We start from the raw sequence: 23,825 nt of genomic DNA, 5'->3' as shown, positions 1-23,825 counted from the left end.
ACTAGATGTACAATAGATGTGAATAGTGATCTGAATCTACTCAGGGTTTCCATGACAACACTGGCCGTCATCGGGATGTGTCAGTAGTGCAGCCTCAGGCTTTGGGCCTGTAACTCCCAGTCATCAGATGTAAGGTTTTAGGAGCCAGTTTTCTCCCCTTGATGTCTGTAATAATCCGGCCTGTCTTTAGGTTGTCTCCTTCCCCCGTTTTCCCCTTCCCGGCCTCCCGTATAACGCTTCTCCTATTTCCTATACTGTCCCATGTTTATTTTTACTTTCTCTATATTTAGGTGGGCAGCAGCGATGGCGGCCTGTGATAGAGTTCATGGGAGTGGAGTTTGCAGGGGTCGGGGTGTCGTCCTATGGTCACCATAGTGATGGCTGTACCCCCCCGGGGATGGGCCTCTCGGGGTTATAGTGATATAACTCATATAACTAAGGAAGAAGCTTTGATCAAGACGAGACGTCTACTCCAACACCTCCGGCCTTGTATCCCGCGGACTCGGAGAATGGCTGGTCCCAGCTACGGCCCATCCCTCACACACATGGGCAATGTCAACCTGGGGTCAGAAAGTTATATAGATTTGTAATTTACTTCTATGTACAAATTTTCCACTACTTATCAGCTGCTGTATGTCCTGCAGGAAGTGGTGTATTCTTTCCAGTATGACACAGTGCTCTCTGCTGCCACCTCTGTCCATGTCAGGAACTGTCCATTATTACCCTGCTATAATATTGATGAGCATCATCCAGTCTATTTCCTATCATCCATGGATCCTCCCACAATCCCTGCTCATCCTGTGCTTCCTGATGCCTGAGTAGAATGGCAGTAGCATTGCAGTATAGACTGGCACTGCCATAGGCGGAGCAGTAACTGAGCAGACGGAGGTGGCATACACACGTACAGACCTCACACAGGAGGAAATGGTTTCTGCTCCAAAAATAATTCCTTAAATGTTTAATAATGTTTTTGTTTCCAGTAACAATTAGCGGTGAGGGAGACGATAGACGGACGTGATCCTCCAATCATGTGACAGAGCCGGAGCGAGCAGCTGGCACCACGTCCCGGGCAGGTAATTAACTCCAATAACCAGACGGTGCCCGGGGCCCTGAGCCATGCCAATACCAGGACTGACAGGAGTGATGAAGCCGAGGGGCCCGGACCGAGCAGACGGTGGAGGCTACACCGAGGATACAGTATATACTGATGTTATATACCCAGGATACACTATAGACCGAGGATACAGTATATACTGATGTTATATACCGAGGATACACTATATACTGAGGATACAGTATATACTGATGTTATATACCGAGGATACAGCATATACTGATGTTATATACCGAGGATACACTATATACTGAGGATACAGTATATACTGATGTTATATACCGAGGATACAGCATATACTGAGGATACACTATATACTGAGTATACAGCATATACTGAGGATACACTATATACTGAGGATACACTATATACTGAGGATACAGCATATACTGAGGATACACTATATACTGAGGATACAGCATATACTGAGGATACACTATATACTGAGGATACAGCATATACTGAGGATACAGCATATACTGAGGATACACTATATACTGAGGATATACTATATACTGAGTATACAGCATATACTGAGGATACACTATATACTGAGTATACAGCATATACTGAGGATACACTATATACTGAGGATACAGCATATACTGAGGATACACTATATACTGAGGATACAGCATATACTGAGGATACAGCATATACTGAGGATACACTATATACTAAGGAACTATATAACACCACAGATAACACAGTGATATCTCTGAGTACAGATAATGTAGCTGTCCCCTGCAGTCCTATGTAACACCACAGATAACACAGTGATATCTCTGAGTACAGATAATGTAGTAGTCACCTGCAGTCCTATGTAACACCACAGATAACACAGTGATGTCTCTGAGTACAGATAATGTAGTAGTCACCTGCAGTCCTATGTAACACCACAGATAACTCGGTGATATCTCTGAGTACAGATAATGTAGTAGTCACCTGCAGTCCTATGTAACACCACAGATAACTCGGTGATATCTCTGAGTACAGATAATGTAGATGTCACCTGCAGTCCTATGTAACAGCACAGATAACACAGTGATATCTCTGAGTACAGATAATGTAGTAGTCACCTGCAGTCCTATGTAACACCACAGATAACTCAGTGATATCTCTGAGTACAGATAATGTAGTAGATGTCACCTGCAGTCCTATGTAACACCACAGATAACACAGTGATATCTCTGAGTACAGATAATGTAGTAGATGTCACCTGCAGTCCCATGTAACAGCACAGATAACACAGTGATATATCTGAGTACAGATAATGTAGTAGATGTCACCTGCAGTCCTATGTAACACCACATATAACACAGTGATATCTCTGAGTACAGATAATGTAGTAGATGTCACCTGCAGTCCTATGTAACACCACAGATAACACAGTGATATCTCTGAGTACAGATAATGTAGTAGTCACCTGCAGTCCTATGTAACAGCACAGATAACACAGTGATATCTCTCTAAGTACAGATAATGTAGTAGCTGTCCCCTGCAGTCCTATGTAACAGCACAGATAACACAGTGATATCTCTGAGTACAGATAATGTAGTAGATGTCACCTGCAGTCCTATGTAACACTACAGATAACACAGTGATATCTCTCTAAGTACAGATAATGTAGTAGTCACCTGCAGTCCTATGTAACACTACAGATAACACAGTGATATCTCTGAGTACAGATAATGTAGTAGTCACCTGCAGTCCTATGTAACACCACAGATAACACAGTGATATCTCAGAGTACAGATAATGTAGGAGATGTCACCTGCAGTCCTATGTAACACCACGGATAACACAGTGGTAGCTGAGATCCCCTGCTGTTATAGTGTACCCCCCTCCCCCTCTCTCAGTATACGCTGTATATCTATGAACGCTCCGGACAGTGAAATCTACAGACAGAACAATCCGGATAATTCATGAAATCTTAATGACAGGAGACTGGGAGTCGATGATGAGTGGCGGCCGCCTGGAGGAGACTATGAGACGTGACCCCTTCCCTAATGTCTGTCACCTCCTCCTGACCTCCGTTGGGGTCACAGGGTGATATCTGAGCCGGGGGTCTCTGAGGGGTCGGGGTTATATACAGTACATGGACGCGGCTATGAATAGTCAGACTCCAATTAGACCGAAATACTTCCGATACTTTATTATCTATAACCCTAGAGCAGGCCCTGGTATTAATCCCTGACCCCTGTATATAACCCCTGACCCCCCTGTATATACCCCCTGACCCCTGTATATACCCTCCTGACCCCCTGTATATACCTCCTGAGCCCCTGTATATACCTCCTGAGCCCCTTTATATACCCCCTTTATATACCCTCTGACCCCCTGTATATACCCCCTGTATATACCTCCTGACCCCCGGTATATACCCCCTGACCCCCTGTATATACCCACTGTATATACCGCTTGACCCCCTGTAGATACCCCCTGTATATAGCTCCTGACCCCCGGTATATACCCCCTGTATATACCTCCTGACCCCCGGTATATACCCCCTGTATATACCTCCTGACCCCCTGTATAGTTATATACGGCTTCTCCATCTGTGATTTCCGGCTCCATCCACCTGCCCGGGATTCATCCTCCACCTGTAATTATCCGGTTGTCGGTGTTCTGCCACCTAATCTCTCGGTTCTGCGGTAATCGGCTTATTTCTGCAGATACTGGCCGTGTTCTACAGCTTCATCATCCCAGGGTGGACGACAGATACAGCAAACAACCCCAAACCACTGGAAGTAACTCCAAGAATCCTGTACTGTCTCATGTTCTAGGTTCATGAATAACCAGGTTGATAAACCTAGAACCAGGACGTGGTATTATGGACTATACAGGATCTGGCTGAGCTTGAGGAGCTTGAGAAGACGTCAGACCGAAAGTGGAAAGTTGGTAGCAAACAAGATGGTGGGGAATCGGCTCCAGGCTCACAGATCCACAGATCCTCTCTCGGCTCCTGGTTCACAGATAGACCACCTCCGTACATTATACTTCTCATCCTGAGCCTCCTGGTTCACAGATAGACCATCTCCGTACATTATACTGCTCATCCTGAGCCTCCTGGTTCACAGATAGACCACCTCCTAACATTATACTGCTCATCCTGAGCCTCCTGGTTCACAGATAGACCACCTCCTAACATTATACTGCTCATCCTGAGCCTCCTGGTTCACAGATACAATTACAAGGATCCAAACCTACACAGACCAGACGCTGTGGATTTTGGCCTCTTCTTCCAGAAGACCACCTCTCTAGATAACCTCTCCTCTGTGATTCTGGGTTGTAGTTGTTTCCATATCAGATGTAGCATTGAGGTTGGCGTCTACTGTTAGATGACCTCCCCACCTGAAGGCCAGTTTCCGCAGGAAAAACTTTAACCTATACCAAGATCCTCATTGCTAGCGGCCTCTACTTCTAGAAAAACAACTAAAGGACTAATTATAGTGCTTGAAAAATCCCTATATTGTAATCCGTATTCTTCTTCTTCCACTTCTTCCCGCCTTTGCACACAGACTCCATTCAAACTGCATTTCGAAGCCCTCGGCGGTGACAGGTGTGCTATCTATTTTTGGTTTCGATCGGATTTGACATTTAAAGACCCCTAATTTCCCATAGGAAATAATGGCCCATTGGAAATAATGGCCACACTCTAACCGCCAACAGCCAATCACAGCCCATATGCAAATAGCTGAAATATAGCAGCCAATAGGAACTCTAAGGTCTTGTCAGGCAATGTCTACAACATCCACACAGTCACATGTCCACTATTGGCCAATAGAAGATGTAGAAGAGGGAAGGTCCTTAACGATTTTGTCTCACTGACATGAGTAAGATTGTCATGGTAACCGAGCAATGATCTTTACCATTATAAGTAGCAGAGGTTAGTCAGTGATGTAGCAGAGCTGAGCCAGCTGTGTAGCAGAGCCGATACCCGCACTATGTAGCAGAGCTGAGGCAGCTGTGTAGCAAATCTCTCTTAAAGGGTAGTCGCTCTTAAAGGGACGGTACCCAAATCGCTCTTAAAGGGACGGTTCCCAAGTAGCTCTTAAAGGGACGGTACCCAAGTCTATCTTAAAGGGACAGTACCCAAGTTGCTCTTAAAGGGACGGTACCAACATCGCTCTTAAAGGGACTGTACCAAAGGGAGGGTATTAAGGGTTAAAGTTTCTCTTAAAGGGAAGTCACTGTTAACCCCTAGGCGAAAAATTCCAAAGTGCTAAATTGCGCATTGTTGGTCGCATCAAATCCAGAAAAATTGTAATAAAAAGCAATCAAAAAGTCGTATATGCGCAATGAAGGTACCGATAGAAAGAACACATCGTGGCGCTAAAAATGACACCTCACACAGCCCCATAGATCACAGGATAAAAGCGCTATAAGCCTGGGAATGGAGCGATTTTAAGGAACGTATATTTGTTAACAATGGTTTGAATTTTTTTACCGGCCATCAGATAAAAGAAAAGTTACACATGTTACATATCATTGTAATCGTAACGACTTGAGGAACATGCATAACAAGCCAGTTTTATCCCAGGGCAAACGGCGTAAAAACGAAAAAAACAAATTCAGCCTGTCATTGCCAAGTACAATTAGTGGCGCAAAAAATAAGGGCTCATGCGGGTTTCTAGGTGAAAAAATGCAAGTGCTATGGCCTTCTAGGCAGAAGGAGAAAAAACGAAAACGCAAAAATTTCAATTGGCCCGGTCCTCTAAGGGTTAAAGGGGCACTCTTTTCAAGCACTATGTATTTCCCTGGAAATGCAAATCTAGTTTTCACTGTGATTTTGGGTGGTTGAAGACCCTTTAGACGACTTGTTTCTCTTAACATTGTTTGGTGGCTGTGGTTTTTGTGATTGTTTTTCACTTGTATTGGCCTCTAATTTTAGAAAGCCCCCCACCCCCCAAGCAGACCAGTTGGACAACTTAGGTACTCATTGATCTGTATTACATTTTCCATTGACATTGGTGTCTTTTTTGAGAAGACCACCCCTCTAGAAAGCCAGTTTTTACGTAAGTTTTAGAGGGTAGTAGATTGAGACTGGAACTTTCTTTGAGATTGGCCTATACTTTGAGGGGACCACCCTTGTAGTAGACTCATTTTTACTAAACTATTAGGATGTTACTTCTCTAGACATCATTTTTTAATGGGTTTTGCTCTCTCATTTAAGAAGAACACTTCTTTAGATGTACAGTTTTCACTTACATTTTGGATTGTTGTTTTGTCTAAACCTGCATAAAAAAATCATTAATATTGAAGGAAATATTTGGGGAACACCATCCTTCTAAAAGACCAGTTTTGACTGAGATCATGGAAAGTCATTGATCTAGACCAGATTTTTCACTGGCTTCATCTTTGAGAAGACAACCCCTCTAGAAGACGAGTTTTGAATTTTGGGTGGTCATTGATGTAGATCAGATGTTGCATTTATTGTATATTGGCCTCATCTTTAAGGAGACCATCCTTCCAGAAAATTGTTTTCGGCATATTGATGATCTTTGACCTAGATCAGATGTTTCATTTATATTGGCCCTAGGTTAGAGAAGACCACCCCTCTAAAAGTCCAGTTTGGGATTTTGGATGGTCTTTGATTTTTCACTAGCTTCATCTTTGAGAAGATTGGTTTTGGATGGTCATTGATCTAGATCAGATTTCTCATTGATCTAATCTTTGATCTCAGATTTCTCATTGATCTAATCTAATCACCTCTCTTGAAGACTGGTTTTGGATGGTCATTGATCTAGATCAGATTTTACTGGCTTCATCTTTGAGAAGAACACTCCTCTAGAAGATCGGTTTTGGGTGGTCATTGATCTAGATCAGATTTCTCATTGGCATAATCTTTGAGAAGACCACCCCTCTAGAAGACTGGATTTTGATGGTCATTGATCTAGATGAGATTTCTCATTAGCTTCATCTTTGAGAAGACCAGACCCCTAAAAGCTTAGATATGAATTTTAGATGGTCATTGATCTAGATCAGATATTTCATTTATATTGGCCGTATCTTTGAGGAGACCATCCTTCTAATAGACCAGTTTTGGATTCTGGATGGTCATTGATCTAGTTCAGACATTTCATTTATATTGGCCGTATCTTTGAGAAGACCATCCTTCTAGTAGACCAGGTTTTACTGAGATTTTATGAGATTTTTATGAAGAAATGATTGAGGTGATGGATACATCATGGCACTGCTGTTCATTGTCCTCCATCTGGTCCAACGATGTAGTAAATGCTGTAAACTTAGACCAATTATAAAGAGGCCATCTGTCCGTCCATTAGAGTGGCCCATAAAGCGGAGCTGGACCCTTCCTGGTGGTTATATAAGAGCCATTAGGCGGCGGCCTGCTCTGTGTCTCTGTCACTCCGGCTCTTCGTCACGATCGCACCGTTCATCAAAACCAACTAGAGATTTTAAGAAGCAATTACAGGAGAGCAATTCACTTCTCGTAACCGTGTTACAAAGATACAATCTGATAGAGAAGGACAGTCACATTAGATTTACAGGCCCCACCATCCCCCCCAGCCCGCATGGTCAGGACCTTCGCGGGACTTTCATGTCTTATTACATAACACCCCGGCATCACTGACTGGTTCTGGGTCTGAGCTGCACATATAAAGGAGAAACCTGCTCTGAGATCCAGAGATAGGGGCCCCGGAGCAGTGTGGCCCCCAAGCTGCTTCATGTCTTATTAAAGAGGTTCTATAGAGCTGGGATGTGTACAATGAGCAGATCAATCATCAGACCTCTTCTGGTTTATAAAGAGGTTCTGCAGTAGCTGTGGGGGGCACTTGTTCCTATTTCTACAGTCACTCAGCTGGCACATGGATGGGGCCCTGTGTGCCTTTGTTACATAGGGGGCCCTCTACCTTGCTGGTATGGTGGCAGTGCAGTGTGGCTCTCTCTGTTATGGGGGCACTCTAGCTGTCTCTGTTATAAGGCACTGTGGCTGTCTCTGCTATGGGGGCACTCTAGCTGGCTCTGTTATGGGGGCCCTGTACTTGGCTGTTATGGGAGAACTCTAGCTGGCTCTGTTATTGGGACACTGTGGTTGGGTCTGTTATGGGGGCACTCTAGCATGATCTGTTATGGGGCACTGTATCTGGCACTGTTATGGGGGTACTGTGGCTGTCTCTGTTATGGGGGCACTGTGACTGTCTCTGTTATGGGGGCACTGTGACTGTCTCTGTTATGGGGGCACTGTGACTGTCTCTGTTATGGGGGCACTGTGGCTGTCTCTGTTATGGGGGCCCTGTGACTGTCTCCGTTATGGGGGCACTGTGGCTGTCTCTGTTATGGGAGCACTGTGACTGTCTCTGTTATGGGGGCACTGTGACTGTCTCTGTTATGGGAGCACTGTGGTTGGCTCTGTTATGGGGGCCCTGCAGCTGGCTCTGTTATGGGGTCACTGTGACTGTCTCTGTTATGGGGGCCCTGCAGCTGGCTCTGTTATGGGGTCACTGTGACTGTCTCTGTTATGGGGTCACTGTGACTGTCTCTGTTATGGGGGCCCTGCAGCTGGCTCTGTTATGGGGGCTCTGTGACTGTCTCTGTTATGGGGGCCCTGCAGCTGGCTCTGTTATGGGGTCACTGTGACTGTCTCTGTTATGGGGGCCCTGCAGCTGGCTCTGTTATGGGGGCCCTGCAGCTGGCTCTGTTATGGGGGCCCTGTGACTGTCTCTGTTATGGGGGCCCTGTGACTGTCTCTGTTATGGGGGCCCTGTGACTGTCTCTGTTATGGGGGCCCTGTGACTGTCTCTGTTATGGGGGCACTGTGACTGTCTCTGTTATGGGGGCACTGTGACTGTCTCTGTTATGGGGGCCCTGCAGCTGGCTCTGTTATGGGGTCACTGTGACTGTCTCTGTTATGGGGGCCCTGCAGCTGGCTCTGTTATGGGGGCCCTGTGACTGTCTCTGTTATGGGGGCCCTGTGACTGTCTCTGTTATGGGGGCCCTGCAGCTGGCTCTGTTATGGGGGCCCTGTGACTGTCTCTGTTATGGGGGCCCTGCAGCTGTCTCTGTTATGGAAGCACTGTGGCTGTCTCTGTTATGGGGGCCCTGTGACTGTCTCTGTTATGGGGGCCCTGTGACTGTCTCTGTTATGGGGGCACTGTGACTGTCTCTGTTATGGGGGCCCTGTGACTGTCTCTGTTATGGGGGCCCTGTGACTGTCTCTGTTATGGGGGCCCTGTGACTGTCTCTGTTATGGGGGCCCTGCAGCTGGCTCTGTTATGGGGGCTCTGTGACTGTCTCTGTTATGGGGGCCCTGCAGCTGGCTCTGTTATGGGGGCCCTGCAGCTGGCTCTGTTATGGGGGCACTCTAGATGTGATCCCCTATCATCCTAGAGTACACAGCATTGTATGATCTCTATTACCCCTGCTCTCTCTCTGTGGATTAGCTGTACCCCGCCGGATAATACTCTGTGTGCTCGGTGTGACCAGGACTCCATCCCCAGAACATCCCGGTCACTGTGTACGTGGGGCGGAGTTCTCCTGTATGGGGTCATCGCTCAGCGGGATAGTAATGGAAATGATGACGACCTCAGAGTAAATCGAAGGTTTTGTCTTTTTCACGATGTTCAGACTTATTGGCAAAACCTGATGATTTCACAACAAGCGTCATCCCCAAGGACTAAGACTATATATACAGTATACAGAGCCCTGGTCATATGATAGTCGGGATACCTCCCTAATATACAGTATACAGAGCCCTGGTCATATGATAGTCGGGATACCTCCCTAATATACAGTATACAGAGCCCTGGTCATATGATAGTCGGGATACCTCCCTAATATACAGTATACAGAGCCCTGGTCATATGATAGTCGGGATACCTCCCTAATATACAGTATACAGAGCCCTGGTCATATGATAGTCGGGATACCTCCCTAATATACAATATACACAGCCCTGGTCATATGATAGTCGGGATACCTCCCTAATATACAGTATACAGAGCCCTGGTCATATGATAGTCGGGATACCTCCCTAATATACAGTATACAGAGTCCTGGTCATATGATAGTCGGGATACCTCCCTAATATACAGTATACAGAGCCCTGGACATATGATAGTCGGGATACCTCCCTAATATACAGCATACAGAGCCCTGGTCATATGATAGTCGGGATACCTCCCTAATATACAGTATATCTCCAAGAGTCAATACTGGACTGTGGTGACCCAGAATGCATTGCGACCCTGCATCGCTGTTACTGTCAGTCATCTCAGGACCCTCTCTATCAAGGTCTCCTATGCGCCTTACTACCGGCAGCCAGATGGGGGATTCCACGTCGCTGGATGACGACCCGTCATGGTTCCCAATCTACAGACTCCGTCCTCTAATTCATCATCAGAATTTAAAGGGGTACTCCCGCATTTTTCTTTTAAATGAATTAGTGTCAGAAAGCTATGCAGATTTGTAATTTAATTCTGTTTAAAAATCTCCAGTCTTCCATTACTTATCAGCTGCTGTATGTCCTGCATGAAGTGGTGTATTCTCTCCAGTCTCCAGTGCTCTCTGCTGCCACCTCTGTCCATGTCAGGAACTGTCCAGAGCAGGAGAGGTTTTCTATGTGGATTTGCTGCTGCTCTGGACAGTTCCTGACATGGACAGAGGTGGCAGCAGAGAGCACTGTGTCAGACTAGAAAGAATACATCACTTCAATATAAACTCTACCATCTGCAGTGCTCAGCTTTCCCAGCAGCCTCCTGACATTGAGCTGCTCATTACAATGTTGGATTATCGAGCATTTCCAGTCCTGCAGCCGGGGATTATGACTGTCAGTGGGATGTGCCGATTCTAGTAGAATGAACCGAAGCTCAGTGAAATCCACAGGACACCATCTCAATCTATAAATCAGTAGGGATTAAGAGGTCTAGGGAGACAACAGGGCTGGTGTAAATTTAAAGGGGTTATCTGGGAGCAGAATTACCCCTTCCCCTTCTGCCTTGGTGTCATTTTAGAAGTAGAATCGGGTTTTCCGATTTAAACTTACTCGTCTCCTCTCCCCAGTATATGGGACAGGTCTGAGATTGTGGGAGGTCCGACCTCCGTGCCCCCCCTGAGGATCTCTAGATGGGCAGCCCATCTCCTGTGTTATAAATGGAGCTACAGGTCGGCACGTGACCTGCAGCTCCATTCATTCCCTATGGAGCCGCCAGAAAGCGCAAAGTGTTGTACTTAGCTATGTCCAGTTGCTCCATAGAGAATGAATGGAGCTTCGGGTCATTTCGGATCCAATTACATGGATTACATTTGGATTCATATATAGATATATATTCCTATATATATAAATATATATATATATATATATATATATATATATATAGCGTAAAATATTTCATACTGCCGGGATGGGGTGAATGGGAAAAAAAAGATACTAATCTATCCCTGTTCCCCCGATTCTCCCGATCGCCTTCCTCCAGTGCCTGATCTTCTCTCTTCATCCTGCTTACAAGACCAAGACCAATCACTAGCCAATACAGGACGCTGTACAGCCTGTGATTGGCTGAGCAAGCAGAGGGAAGAATGGACAGAAGTGAATGGAAGCTGCAGGGGAGGAGCAGCTCCGTCGGCCTCCATTGACCTCCTGAGGCCAGGGCCTGGTATTGTCTCAGATACATAGAGGATAACCCATACACATATCCAGCCCCTGGACTCTTGTTTCTCTGTTTATATTTAGACCTCGGACGTAATATTTTCTGTAAGTAAAATAACAAAACAAATTGTTGTCAGCCCAAATCTAAATCCACTGCTGCGTGGGCCGCCCACCCTGCCCCACATCCATGGCGGCCGCGTGAGTAATGTGAGCAGCTTATTAGGACGCTGCGCCCGTACACTTACTGATGCGCTAAATCATCCTGGAATTGTTCTATCTGAGCAAATTCTCTCTGACAGGATTATTGTTACGTAACATTAGAGACGGGATCTGATGGAGTCGGTATATCCTGCCCTTCGTTCTGCTCCGAGTCATTTAGAGTCGGGGCTCTGATCGATACACACGGCTATATAAAAAGAAACAAAAACGCCATTTACCGCCAGTATAGAAAAGGCTGAGGACGCGCCTCATTACTCAACGCTTACCAGAAGTCATAAATCATAAACTCCAAAGGAAAAGCACAAAACAAATAAAAAAAAAATCTATTATAGGCAAAACCAATGGGGCGGCACAAATGCTTTACCGTTTCCGCATGACCGCGTTCCCAAACTTACTTTACTGTTGTCATAACTTTTGTACAAGTTAGTGTATATGCACACTGAGCAATTCTCACGGAATTCCGTGCTGACGGATTCCACGCAGAATTCTGCGCATTTTATGGCGCTTTCGGAATTGATGCAGAATTCCACATGAAAAATAGGCTCCCATTCAGTTTTATGGAATTCTGCCAGCGCAATTCTGTATGGATTCCGGATAGGATGCCCGACAGAAATTTTCGCTGTGTGCACGGACAGACGGAAATCCCATTTTACCCTATGGAAAGGAGAAATATTGCATTCAAACGGAAGTAATTCCATGTGGATTCCGCAAGCTTTTTACTGTGGAATTCCGCAAAGAATTGCTCAGTGTACATATACTGCTATATAGTAGTTCTCACTGTCAGGATTGGTCCTTTTTAGTGTTCTGTGTACATATTATACAAATATATATATATATTACACAGTTGTGTTCAAAAGTTTTCATACCACAGCAGAATTTTTTTCAGAGAATATGAATAATAACACAAAAACTCCCCCCCCCCCCTCATAATTAGTGGTCGGGTGACACCATTTACACTACTATGTAAATCATGATGACAAACAAAATTATTCAAATGACCCTGATCAGCTACATACCCCAGTTCTTAAATAGGTTATCCAGCAAAAATGGCCACTCCAGAACCTTCACTTTGTTCTGATATCCAAGGAATTGATAATGCCAGTCGGCAGTGTTCAAACTGTGATTAAGAAATGGAAAATCAGGGGCTCTGTAAAAAGACAAACCTCAGTCAGGTAGACCAACAAAAATTTGCATCCCAGGAAAATTGTTTGGGATGCAAAGAAAAACCCACAAATAACATCGGCTGAAATGACGGACTCTCTGAAAACTAGCGGTGCGGCTGGTTCAGGATGCAGAATAAGGAGGAGGAAAGCCATTACTGCGCAAGTGCCACAAAGTATCTGGCCTACAATACGCCAAACAACACAGAGACACAAGCCGCAAAGCTTCTGGAACAAGGTCATTTGGAGGGATGAGACCTAAATCAAACTTTTTGGCCACAACCATAAACGTTATATTTGGAGAGAACTCACCAAGGCCTGTGATGGAAGGAGCACCATTCATACTTACAGCTCGGCGGTGGATCGCTGATATTTTGGGGATGTGTGAGCTACAAAGGCTCAGGAAACGTGGTCAAAGGTGAATGAAAGATGAATGCGGCCGGTTATCAGTAAATACTGGAGGCAAATGTGCATTCATCTACCTGGAAGCTGCACATGGGACGTACTTGGACGTTCCAACATGACAATGAACTAAAAGACAAGGTCAAGTGGGACGGTCATTGGCAGCAGCAGAACAAAGTGAAGGTTCTGGAGTGGCCACTAAATATCATTGAGCCACTCCGGGGACATCTCAAGTGCACAGTTCATACAAGACTGCTAAGGAGTTGTGTATGTAAACTTTTGAGCACAACTGTATAAGGGAGAGCTGGATGCTTTTCCCGATAAATATAATATTACAGGTTATGGGCACTAGATTACATGAGATAGGACGCTGATCCAGGGATTATTCTGATCGTCCTATTGGAGTCAGGAGGGGATTTTCTCCCTGTGATGGGACAATTGGCATCTGCCTCATAAGGGTTTTGCCTTCCTCTGGATCAACACAGTAGGGTCATAGGTTGAACTTGATGGACAAGGTTCTACCTTCAGAGCTGGAAGTAAAGCACAGTACCTGCTATAAACTCGGGACAAAAGCAGGACTATTAAGTCCCGCCCATGGCTCCACCCAACACAACTAATCAGAATAAACCACACCCCTTGTGCAACCCAATTCACAGAGCAGACTGGACAGTATCAGTAATGGTGGACTCGCTAAAGAGTACGTAAAAGGATTATAAACTCATGGCTGCTCTCTTTTACACAGCGCCACCCCTGTCCTTAGGTTGGGTCAGGTACTGCAGCTTCGATGAATGTGACTAAGCTGCAGTACCACACACCATCTGTGACAGTTGTGGTGGGGCTGTTTTGTTTTGGAATATAGCAGACATGTTTTTCTAGTTCTTGTGGGGTTTAGTGAGAGTTCTGTGAGAGTTATACCCCTGTTACTATGTCAGATGACGGGGGGACGGGGTGATTTGCTGCATCCCTCGGACTCTGTAGTGATAGACGCCCGGGCAGGTGGCAGTGGACGGACGCTGATTATCACAATGATCTATATAATGTATTGCTATTGATCCCGCAGTCAGCGCTCATTGTACGGACGCTAATGTTTGCCCATATCACAGCCAACAGCATCGATCACTTCAGGTTTGTTTTAATGTGTCGGTGAAGGAGCGTTGCAGCGGAAGCAACTGATCACCCTGGCATGAAGGCTTAGAGAGATGCCCAGTGGCATCAGCAGCCATAGAAGTGGCATCAGCAGCTATAGGGGTGGCATCAGCAGCTATACGGGTGGCATCAGCAGCCATAGAAGTGGCATCAGCAGCTATGGGGGTGGCATCAGCAGCTATAGGGGTGGCATCAGCAGCTATACGGGTGGCATCAGCAGTTATAGAGGTGGCATCAGCAGCTATGGGGGTGGCATCAGCAGCTATAGAGGTGGCATCAGCAACTGTAGGGGTAGCATCCGCAGCTATAGAAGTGGCATCAGCAGACATAGAAGTGGCATCAGCAGCTATAGGGGTGGCATCAGCAGCTATAGGGGTGGTATCAGCAGCTATAGGGGTGGCATCAGCAGCTATAGGGGTGGCATCAGCAGCTATAGGGGTGGCATCAGCAGCTATAGAGGTGGCATCAGCAGCTATAGGGGTGGCATCAGCAGCTATAGGGGTGGCATCAGCAGCTATGGGGGTGGCATCAGCAGCTATGGGGGTGGTATTAGCTGCAGCTGCTCCTGCCGCCCTATGTGCACAGCAGACCCTAAGGAGTCAATAGGAGAGTCCACATTTATCTCATCAAGTGCAATGAATTTCCAAATTGATGGATTTTCTGGACTATTGAATGTATCATAAAGGATCCTGTAACACCTGCAGCCCCTGGGGCCCGGTGTAATCTAATCCAGACTTCTAGGAAAGCAGAGTGCAGCTATTACAGCTCTGCTGCGTCTCTACCGAGATCCAATCATTATAATAAGTGGCTGAGAAGACTAAAAGCCTGAGAGTAATAGCACAGAGCTGTGGTGGAGGGACTGGGGAGGACTGGGGGTCTATGGACTGGGGGTCTACGGACTGGGAGAGGACCGGGGGTCTGGACTGGGGGTCTATGGACTGGGAGAGGACCGGGGGTCTGGACTGGGGGTCTATGGACTGGGAGAGGACCGGGGGTCTGGACTGGGGGTCTATGGACTGGGAGAGGACCGGGGGTCTGGACTGGGGGTCTATGGACTGGGAGAGGACCGGGGGTCTGGACTGGGGATCTATGGACTGGGAGAGGACCGGGGGTCTGGACTGGGGAGGACTGGGGGTCTATGGACTGGGAGAGGACCGGGGGTCTGGACTGGGGATCTATGGACTGGGAGAGGACCGGGGGTCTGGACTGGGGAGGACTGGGGGTCTATGGACTGGGAAAGGACCAGGGATCTGGGGGCTGGATGTGGACTGGGAGAGAACCTGGGGTCAGGACTGGGGGTCTGGAGGCTACATGTGAACTGGGGGTCTGGGGCTGGAGGTCTCGATGCTGGATGTGGACTGGGAGTATGGGGACTGGGGGTCTGGGGACAGGGGGAGGACTGGAGGTCTCAATGCTGCATGTGGACTGGGTGACTGGGGGTCTGGAGGCTGGATGTGGTCTGGGGGCTGGGGGTGGACAGGAGGTCTGGGCTGGGAGCCCGGAGACTGTAAGCTGGGGCAGCAGTTATCACCCCGGGTCCCTCCATAAAGCCTGCGTGTCAACGTCTACAGAGAAAGTAGTTGCCAGATATCTAAGAAAATTTCAGCAGACGCTGTATATAGGAGGGAGAATTGTGGTCCGACGATGGCAGAGAGGTTACTAAGAGAGTCACCTGTCCCGTACTGCATTACACCTATTGATGGGCAAGGACACTGTGTAATTGTTGATGTTTCCTGTGGTGGCGCTGCAGGCAAAGTCAGCACTTCCTGAACCACTAAGGGACCGATTACACAGAACAATTATCGTGTGAATTATTGTTAAATCGTTTGACATTAAAGGATAATTGTTTTGTGTTAATGCAGCCAACAATCAAACGACCAAGGAGAAATCGTTCATCATTCGTTTGGGGCTGACACCAAAATCATCGTTAACTATTCGCTAATCGCTCGCTGTAATTCCATTTCTATACGGACCGACATCAGATGCTTATTGGACTCTCATTAATTCTCTGTAGATATTGCTGTGTATGGATGGTCAGATACCTTCTAAATATTCATCTACTTTAGCTAAAGGTACAAGGTCAAGTGATGGTGGATCTACCTCCTCCAGGAGAAGGTGGCAATTATAGGGGGCATTGGGTTCACACAACCCAATATTATCTAAAAGGAGGTATTCTTACATCGGGAGGTTATCCCCTACACTGGAGACGAGGAGGAAGAAGAAAGGCTGATAAAAAATATGGATGTAGCCAAAAGTGACAACCAAAGCCATGATCACCCATCAGTCTTATACAGATGGAAACACGTGGCCTAAACTATTGTCCAGTCCACTGCATATATACCCATCTAAACAAGTATGGCGCTCTTAAGGTATATTTGCATTCCACAGGATAGGGATAACTAGTGGATCAGGATTTCCAAATGAACGCAGTACTCTGCAATGTTCTTAAAGAGAATGAATGGAGCCCAGGGGCCCACACAACTGGTGCACTCCGGTCACTTCACATTTATTTAATCAGAAGGATCAGAAGAGGGGGAGCGTGCAGTAGCCCAGAATGTTCTAGTAAGTGGAGGCAACACAAGGGCTCAGGCTGTGTCTCCACATAAGACTGATGCATCACCATGACTTTTGGTTTCTACTCATGACTACATGCTAAGTTTTTAGGAACTTTATTTTTGCAACAGATGGAGTAGTAACAGGATGGGGAACAATGCCTTAGATATATTATGGGTAGAGAGCCTGGTTCCTCCCCTGGTTCTAGCCTTACATTAACTACAAAAACACATCTCCTGGACCTGGTGCTTCTACCAAGTCCATACTGGATGGGTGGGGGATGCTCCAGCCTCAGGCCTCAGATCACAGCCATGGCAATATCCACCGCAGATAAATGTTGGTGTCAGCCTTTCCACCCTTCATACCAAAGAAGCAGCTTGCCCCCTTGCAACCACACATTTTATTTCTACATAAGCTGATAGAAGGATTGACACTCTGCCTGCAATCATCTGCCAACACATAGATAGGTCTTGTTCCCTTGGCTCCATGCATCGATGCTGGCATCAGTTTACATTGTTGCTCAAGAACAATTTCCACCCTCTTATGGCCCCAGCACTGGCAGAAAACAATCTCTTGTCCTAAAGCAGCTCTGAACACACAGGAGGGAGTAATAAAAGCATAAGGTAAGCTGCTGCCATCCCCAGTCATTGATGGAGACAAAATCAATGTAACATCAATCAACACAATTACTGAAGAATGTCATCATCAGAAAGAGAAGAAAGTCATTGGAAACTTTCCACTTGGTCTACCCACTCCGCCCTTACATTTACTTATTTACCAACCACATCTGCTGGAAGTTTGTTCCAAGCATCTACTATTCTTTCAGAAAAGTAAAAATTTTGTTTGGTTTCAGATCTTTCCCCCAACTAATCTGAGACTGTGTTTGCTTGTTCTTGTGTTTAGTTTCTTCCCTAATATAAAATACGTCTACATCTCCTCCATAACATCTACATCTCCTCCATAACATCTACATCTCCTCCATAACATCTACATCTCCTCCATAACATCTACATCTCCTCCATAACATCTACATCTCCTCCATAACATCTACATCTCCTCCATAACATCTACATCTCCTCCATAACATCTCCATCTCCTCCATAACACCTACAGCTCCTCCATAACATCTACATCTCCTCCATAACATCTACATCTCCTCCATAACATCTACAGCTCCTCCATAACATCTCCATCTCCTCCATAACACCTACAGCTCCTCCATAACATCTACAGCTCCTCCATAACATCTACAGCTCCTCCATAACATCTACATCTCCTCCATAACATCTACATCTCCTCCATAACATCTACATCTCCTCCATAACATCTACATCTCCTCCATAACATCTACATCTACATCTCCTCCATAACATCTACATCTACAGCTTCTCCATAACATCTACATCTCCATCTCCTCCATAACATCTACATCTCCATCTCCTCCATAACATCTACATCTCCTTCATAACATCTACATCTCCTCTATAACATCTACATCTCCTCCATAACATCTACATCTCCATCTCCTCCATAACATCTACATCTTCTCCATAACATCTACATCTCCTCCATAACATCTACAGCTCCTCCATAACATCTACATCTCCTCCATAACATCTACATCTCCTCCATAACATCTACAGCTTCTCCATAACATCTACATCTACATCTCCTCCATAACATCTACATCTCCTCCATAACACCTACATCTCCTCCATAACATCTACATCTCCTCCATAACATCTACATCTCCTCCATAACATCTACATCTCCTCCATAACATCTACATCTCCTCCATAACATCTACATCTCCTCCATAACATCTACATCTCCTCCATAACATCTACATCTCCTCCATAACATCTACAGCTCCTCCATAACACCTACATCTCCTCCATAACATCTACATCTCCTTCATAACATCTACATCTACAGCTCCTCCATAACATCTACATCTCCTCCATAACATCTCCATCTCCTCCATAACATCTACATCTCCTCCATAACATCTACATCTCCTCCATAACATCTACATCTCCTCCATAACATCTACATTTCCTCCATAACACCTACATCTCCTCCATAACACCTACATCTCCTCCATAACATCTACATTTCCTCCATAACATCTACATCTCCTCCATAACATCTACATCTCCTCCATAACATCTACATCTCCTCCATAACATCTACATTTCCTCCATAACATCTACATCTCCTCCATAACATCTACATCTCCTCCATAACATCTACATCTCCTCCATAACATCTACAGCTCCTCCATAACATCTACATCTCCTCCATAACTTCTACATCTACATCTCCTCCATAACATCTACATCTCCTCCATAACATCTACATTTCCTCCATAACATCTACATCTCCTCCATAACATCTACATCTCCTCCATAACATCTACATTTCCTCCATAACATCTACATCTCCTCCATAACTTCTACATCTACATCTCCTCCATAACATCTACATCTCCTCCATAACATCTACATCTCCTCCATAACACCTACATCTCCTCCATAACATCTACATTTCCTCCATAACATCTACATCTCCTCCATAACACCTACAGCTCCTATATAACATCTTCCAAGAAGCGGTAGAGGAGGATGATTTGAGGTAGCAGATGGAGTGTATAAAGTGCTGCTGAATTATTATCACGCCAGATATCGGGGTCTGAGGTTCAGCAACATAGTGACCACAGGAGAATGGGCCAAATGTCCAAGTGTTCTATCTATCTATCTCCTATCTATCTATCTCCTATCTATCTATCTATCTATCTATCTCCTATCTATCTATCTATCTATCTATCTCCTATCTATCTCCTATCTATCTATCTATCTATCTATCTATCTATCTATCTATCTATCTCCTATCTATCATCTATCTATCTATCTATCTATCTATCTATCTATCTCCTATCTATCTATCTATCTATCTATCTATCTATCTATCTCCTATCTATCTATCTATCTATCTATCTCCTATCTATCTATCTATCTATCTATCTATCTATCTCCTATCTATCATCTATCTATCTATCTATCTCCTATCTATCTCCTATCTATCTATCTATCTATCTCCTATCTATCTATCTATCTATCTATCTATCTATCTATCTATCTATCTCCTATCTATCTATCTATCTATCTATCTATCTATCTATCTATCTCCTATCTATCTCCTATCTATCTATCTATCTCCTATCTATCTATCTATCTATCTCTCTCCTATCTATCTATCTCCTATCTATCTCCTATCTCCTATCTATCTATCTATCTATCTATCTATCTATCTATCTATCTATCTCCTATCCATCCATCTCTCTCTCTCTCTCTCTCTCTCTCTCTCTCTCAGCAGGTAGTGTAGCTATAGTGGTTATAGAGGTGTTGGTCACACCTGGGCCTTGGTACCTGCGGAGGGATTTTTGCCCCAGAAGACCCTGGTATAATAAGTGTCCCCTGGTGGGGTGGGGTGCAGGCAGCGCCCCCTCTGGTCACCATCTCAGGGCTCCTGTTGTAGCTCCCTCCCTGCTCTGGGGTCAGGCTGTGTCTCCTCCTGTGTCTCAGAATAGATGTCACACATTGTGTGTAGCAGTCGCCCTGGGATGTGACAGTTGGCTGTCTCTATTTTTCGCCCTCTCCTCACACGGGGCCCGGCAGCCCCTCCCTGAGACCCCCCTACCCTGCTAATGTGTTACATAGTACCGAGAGGTGAGAGAAACACCGCTAAATATAGAAGCCCTCGTATTCCTGCAGAATATTCCGGGATCCGCACTTATTATGTAACGTGACATGATGTAACCCCTGAGACCCCCAGACTGGAGGACCATAGGGGGCGCTGCACCATGTAACCCCTGAGACCCCCAGACTGGAGGACCATAGGGGGCGCTGCACCATGTAACCCCTGAGACCCCCAGACTGGAGGACCATAGGGGGCGCTGCACCATGTAACCCCTGAGACCCCCAGACTGGAGGACCATAGGGGGCGCTGCACCATGTAACCCCTGAGACTCCCAGACTGAAGGACCATAGGGGGCGCTGCACCATGTAACCCCTGAGACCCCCAGACTGGAGGACCATAGGGGGCGCTGCACCATGTAACCCCTGAGACCCCCAGACTGGAGGACCATAGGGGGCGCTGCACCATGTAACCCCTGAGACCCCCAGACTGGAGGACCATAGGGGGCGCTGCACCATGTAACCCCTGAGACCCCCAGACTGGAGGACCATAGGGGGCGCTGCACCATGTAATCCCTGAGACCCCCAGACTGGAGGACCATAGGGGGCGCTGCACCATGTAACCCCTGAGACCCCCAGACTGGAGGACCATAGGGGGTGCTGCACCATGTAACCCCTGAGACCCCCAGACTGGAGGACCATAGGGGGCGCTGCACCATGTAACCCCTGAGACCCCCAGAGTATCTATCTATCTCCTATCTATCTATCTATCTCCTATCTATCTATCTATCTATCTCCTATCTATCTATCTATCTATCCATCTATCTCCTATCTATCTCTCTCCTATCTATCTATCTATCTATCCATCTATCTCCTATCTATCTATCTATCTATCTATCTCCTATCTATCTCTCTCCTATCTATCTATCTATCTATCTATCCATCTATCTCCTATCTATCTATCTATCTATCTATCTCCTATCTATCTATTATCTATCTATTTATCTATCCATCTATCTCCTATCTATCTATCTATCATCTATCTATCTATCTCCTATCTATCTCCTATCTATCTATCTATCTATCTATCTATCTATCTATCTATCTATCTATCTTCTATCTATCTCCTATCTATCTCCTCTATTTCCCTATCTATCTATCTATCTCCTATCTATCTATCTATCTATCTATCTATCTCCTATCTATCTATCTCCTATCTATCTATCTATCTCCTATCTATCTCCTATCTATCTATCATCTATCTATCTATCTCCTATCTATCTCCTATCTATCTCCTATCTATCTATCATCTATCTATCTATCTATCTATCTATCTATCTATCTATCTATCTCCTATCTATCTATCTATCTATCTATCTCCTATCTATCTATCTCCTATCTATCTCCTATCTATCTATCTATCTATCTATCTATCTATCTATCTATCTATCTATCTCCTATCTATCTCCTATCTATCTATCTCCTATCTATCTCCTATCTATCTATCTCCTATCTATCTATCTCCTATCTATCTATCTCCTATCTATCTATCTATCTATCTATCTATCTATCTATCTATCTATCTCCTATCTATCTCCTATCTATCTCCTATCTATCTATTTATCTAAGTAATATAAGTAAGAAGTTGCAGCACATCCAAAATCGTGAAAAAACTGGTGGTGTTATGAAAATGATTGCTAATGATTTAAAAAAAAACCACCACCAGTTTTTTCACGATTTTGGATGTGCTGCAACTTCTTACTTATATTGAGGAGGGGACGTGGATCCAGTCCCTATTGCTGGCACTCCATTCTGCTGTTTATCTATCTCCATCCTCACATTTAGGAGTTATAACTTGCTGTATCTGTAACCTCTTCAGTGTCAGCGCTTCCTGCACAGGACCTAGAAATCCTTCACCCCACAGCAGCGACTCCCAGGACAGCGCAGCCTGTATAGTATATCCCACACACCGTACCATACATTATATCCCACACACCGTACCATACATTATATCCCACACACCGTACCATACATTATATCCCACACACCGTACCATACATTATATCCCACACACCGTACCATACGTTATATCCCACACACCGTACCATACATTATATCCCACACCCCGTATCCCCCATTATATCCCCCACCCCGTATCCCCCACTGTATCTCCTGCTGTAAGAAGCGCAGCAGTGTGTTGCCTCCGGAGCGGCGCTCCTACCTATGGTGGTGATCACAGTGATGGCGAAGTAGAAGGATCCCGCGAAGGTCCACTGCACCCCCGCCTTGTGCGGCTTGAGTTTGAGCACGACCCACTCGAGCTGGCGGTAGTTTTCCTCGGTCAGGTTATACTTGGCCCGCAGCTCTGCCCTCTTGTCCTCCAGCTTCTTCCTCTCAGTTGTCTCCTCATCCGACTCCAGGACATCGAAGACGGCGGCGCCCACCAGCAGGTAGGTGAAGGTGCAGATGATGAGGGCCAGGGTCCGCACGTTCTGCCGCTTCATGGTGCTGCGGGGGCTCCGGGGGGCGGCTCAGGGGCTGCGGCGGCGGCTGGCGGACAGCTCATGGCTGCCCCCCGACTCCATGAGGGACCGACTGCGCTGTGTGTACGGCGGCTCCGGGGAGCTGTCCCTTCAGCACCACCCTGAGGAGGCTCCGGCACCGCCAGCCCCGGCCATATAAGGCAGTGCGCTGTGAGGGGAGGGGGCGAGTGACAACCACACTCACCGGGGGGACCGGGGGAGGGGGGAGAGTGACAACCACACTGACCGGGGGGGACCGGGGGAGAGTGACAACCACACTGACCAGGGGAGGGGGGAGAGTGACAACCACACTGACCAGGGGAGGGGGGAGAGTGACAACCACACTGACCAGGGGAGGGGGGAGAGTGACAACCACACTGACCGGGGGAGGGGGGAGAGTGACAA

General features: G+C 46.0%; 1 protein-coding gene across 1 annotated transcript in view; it reads right to left on the bottom strand.

Moving 5' to 3' along the window:
• The window catches only part of KCNK3 (potassium two pore domain channel subfamily K member 3), a 53,848-nt gene extending 30,337 nt beyond the window's left edge, over positions 1-23,511 (bottom strand). Inside the window, exon 1 of the mRNA XM_069973175.1 lies at positions 23,120-23,511. Coding sequence (XP_069829276.1) covers positions 23,120-23,402 — 283 coding nt within the window. The 5' untranslated portion in view covers positions 23,403-23,511. The remainder of the gene's footprint in view (positions 1-23,119) is intronic.
• Between the last annotated feature and the right edge of the window lie 314 nt (positions 23,512-23,825).

This window comes from Dendropsophus ebraccatus, chromosome 6, assembly GCF_027789765.1.
Source record: "Dendropsophus ebraccatus isolate aDenEbr1 chromosome 6, aDenEbr1.pat, whole genome shotgun sequence".
In the NCBI taxonomy this organism is placed as follows: domain Eukaryota; kingdom Metazoa; phylum Chordata; class Amphibia; order Anura; family Hylidae; genus Dendropsophus; species Dendropsophus ebraccatus.
Note: the sequence above shows the minus strand (reverse complement) of the source record. Positions and strands in the feature narration are given on the sequence as shown.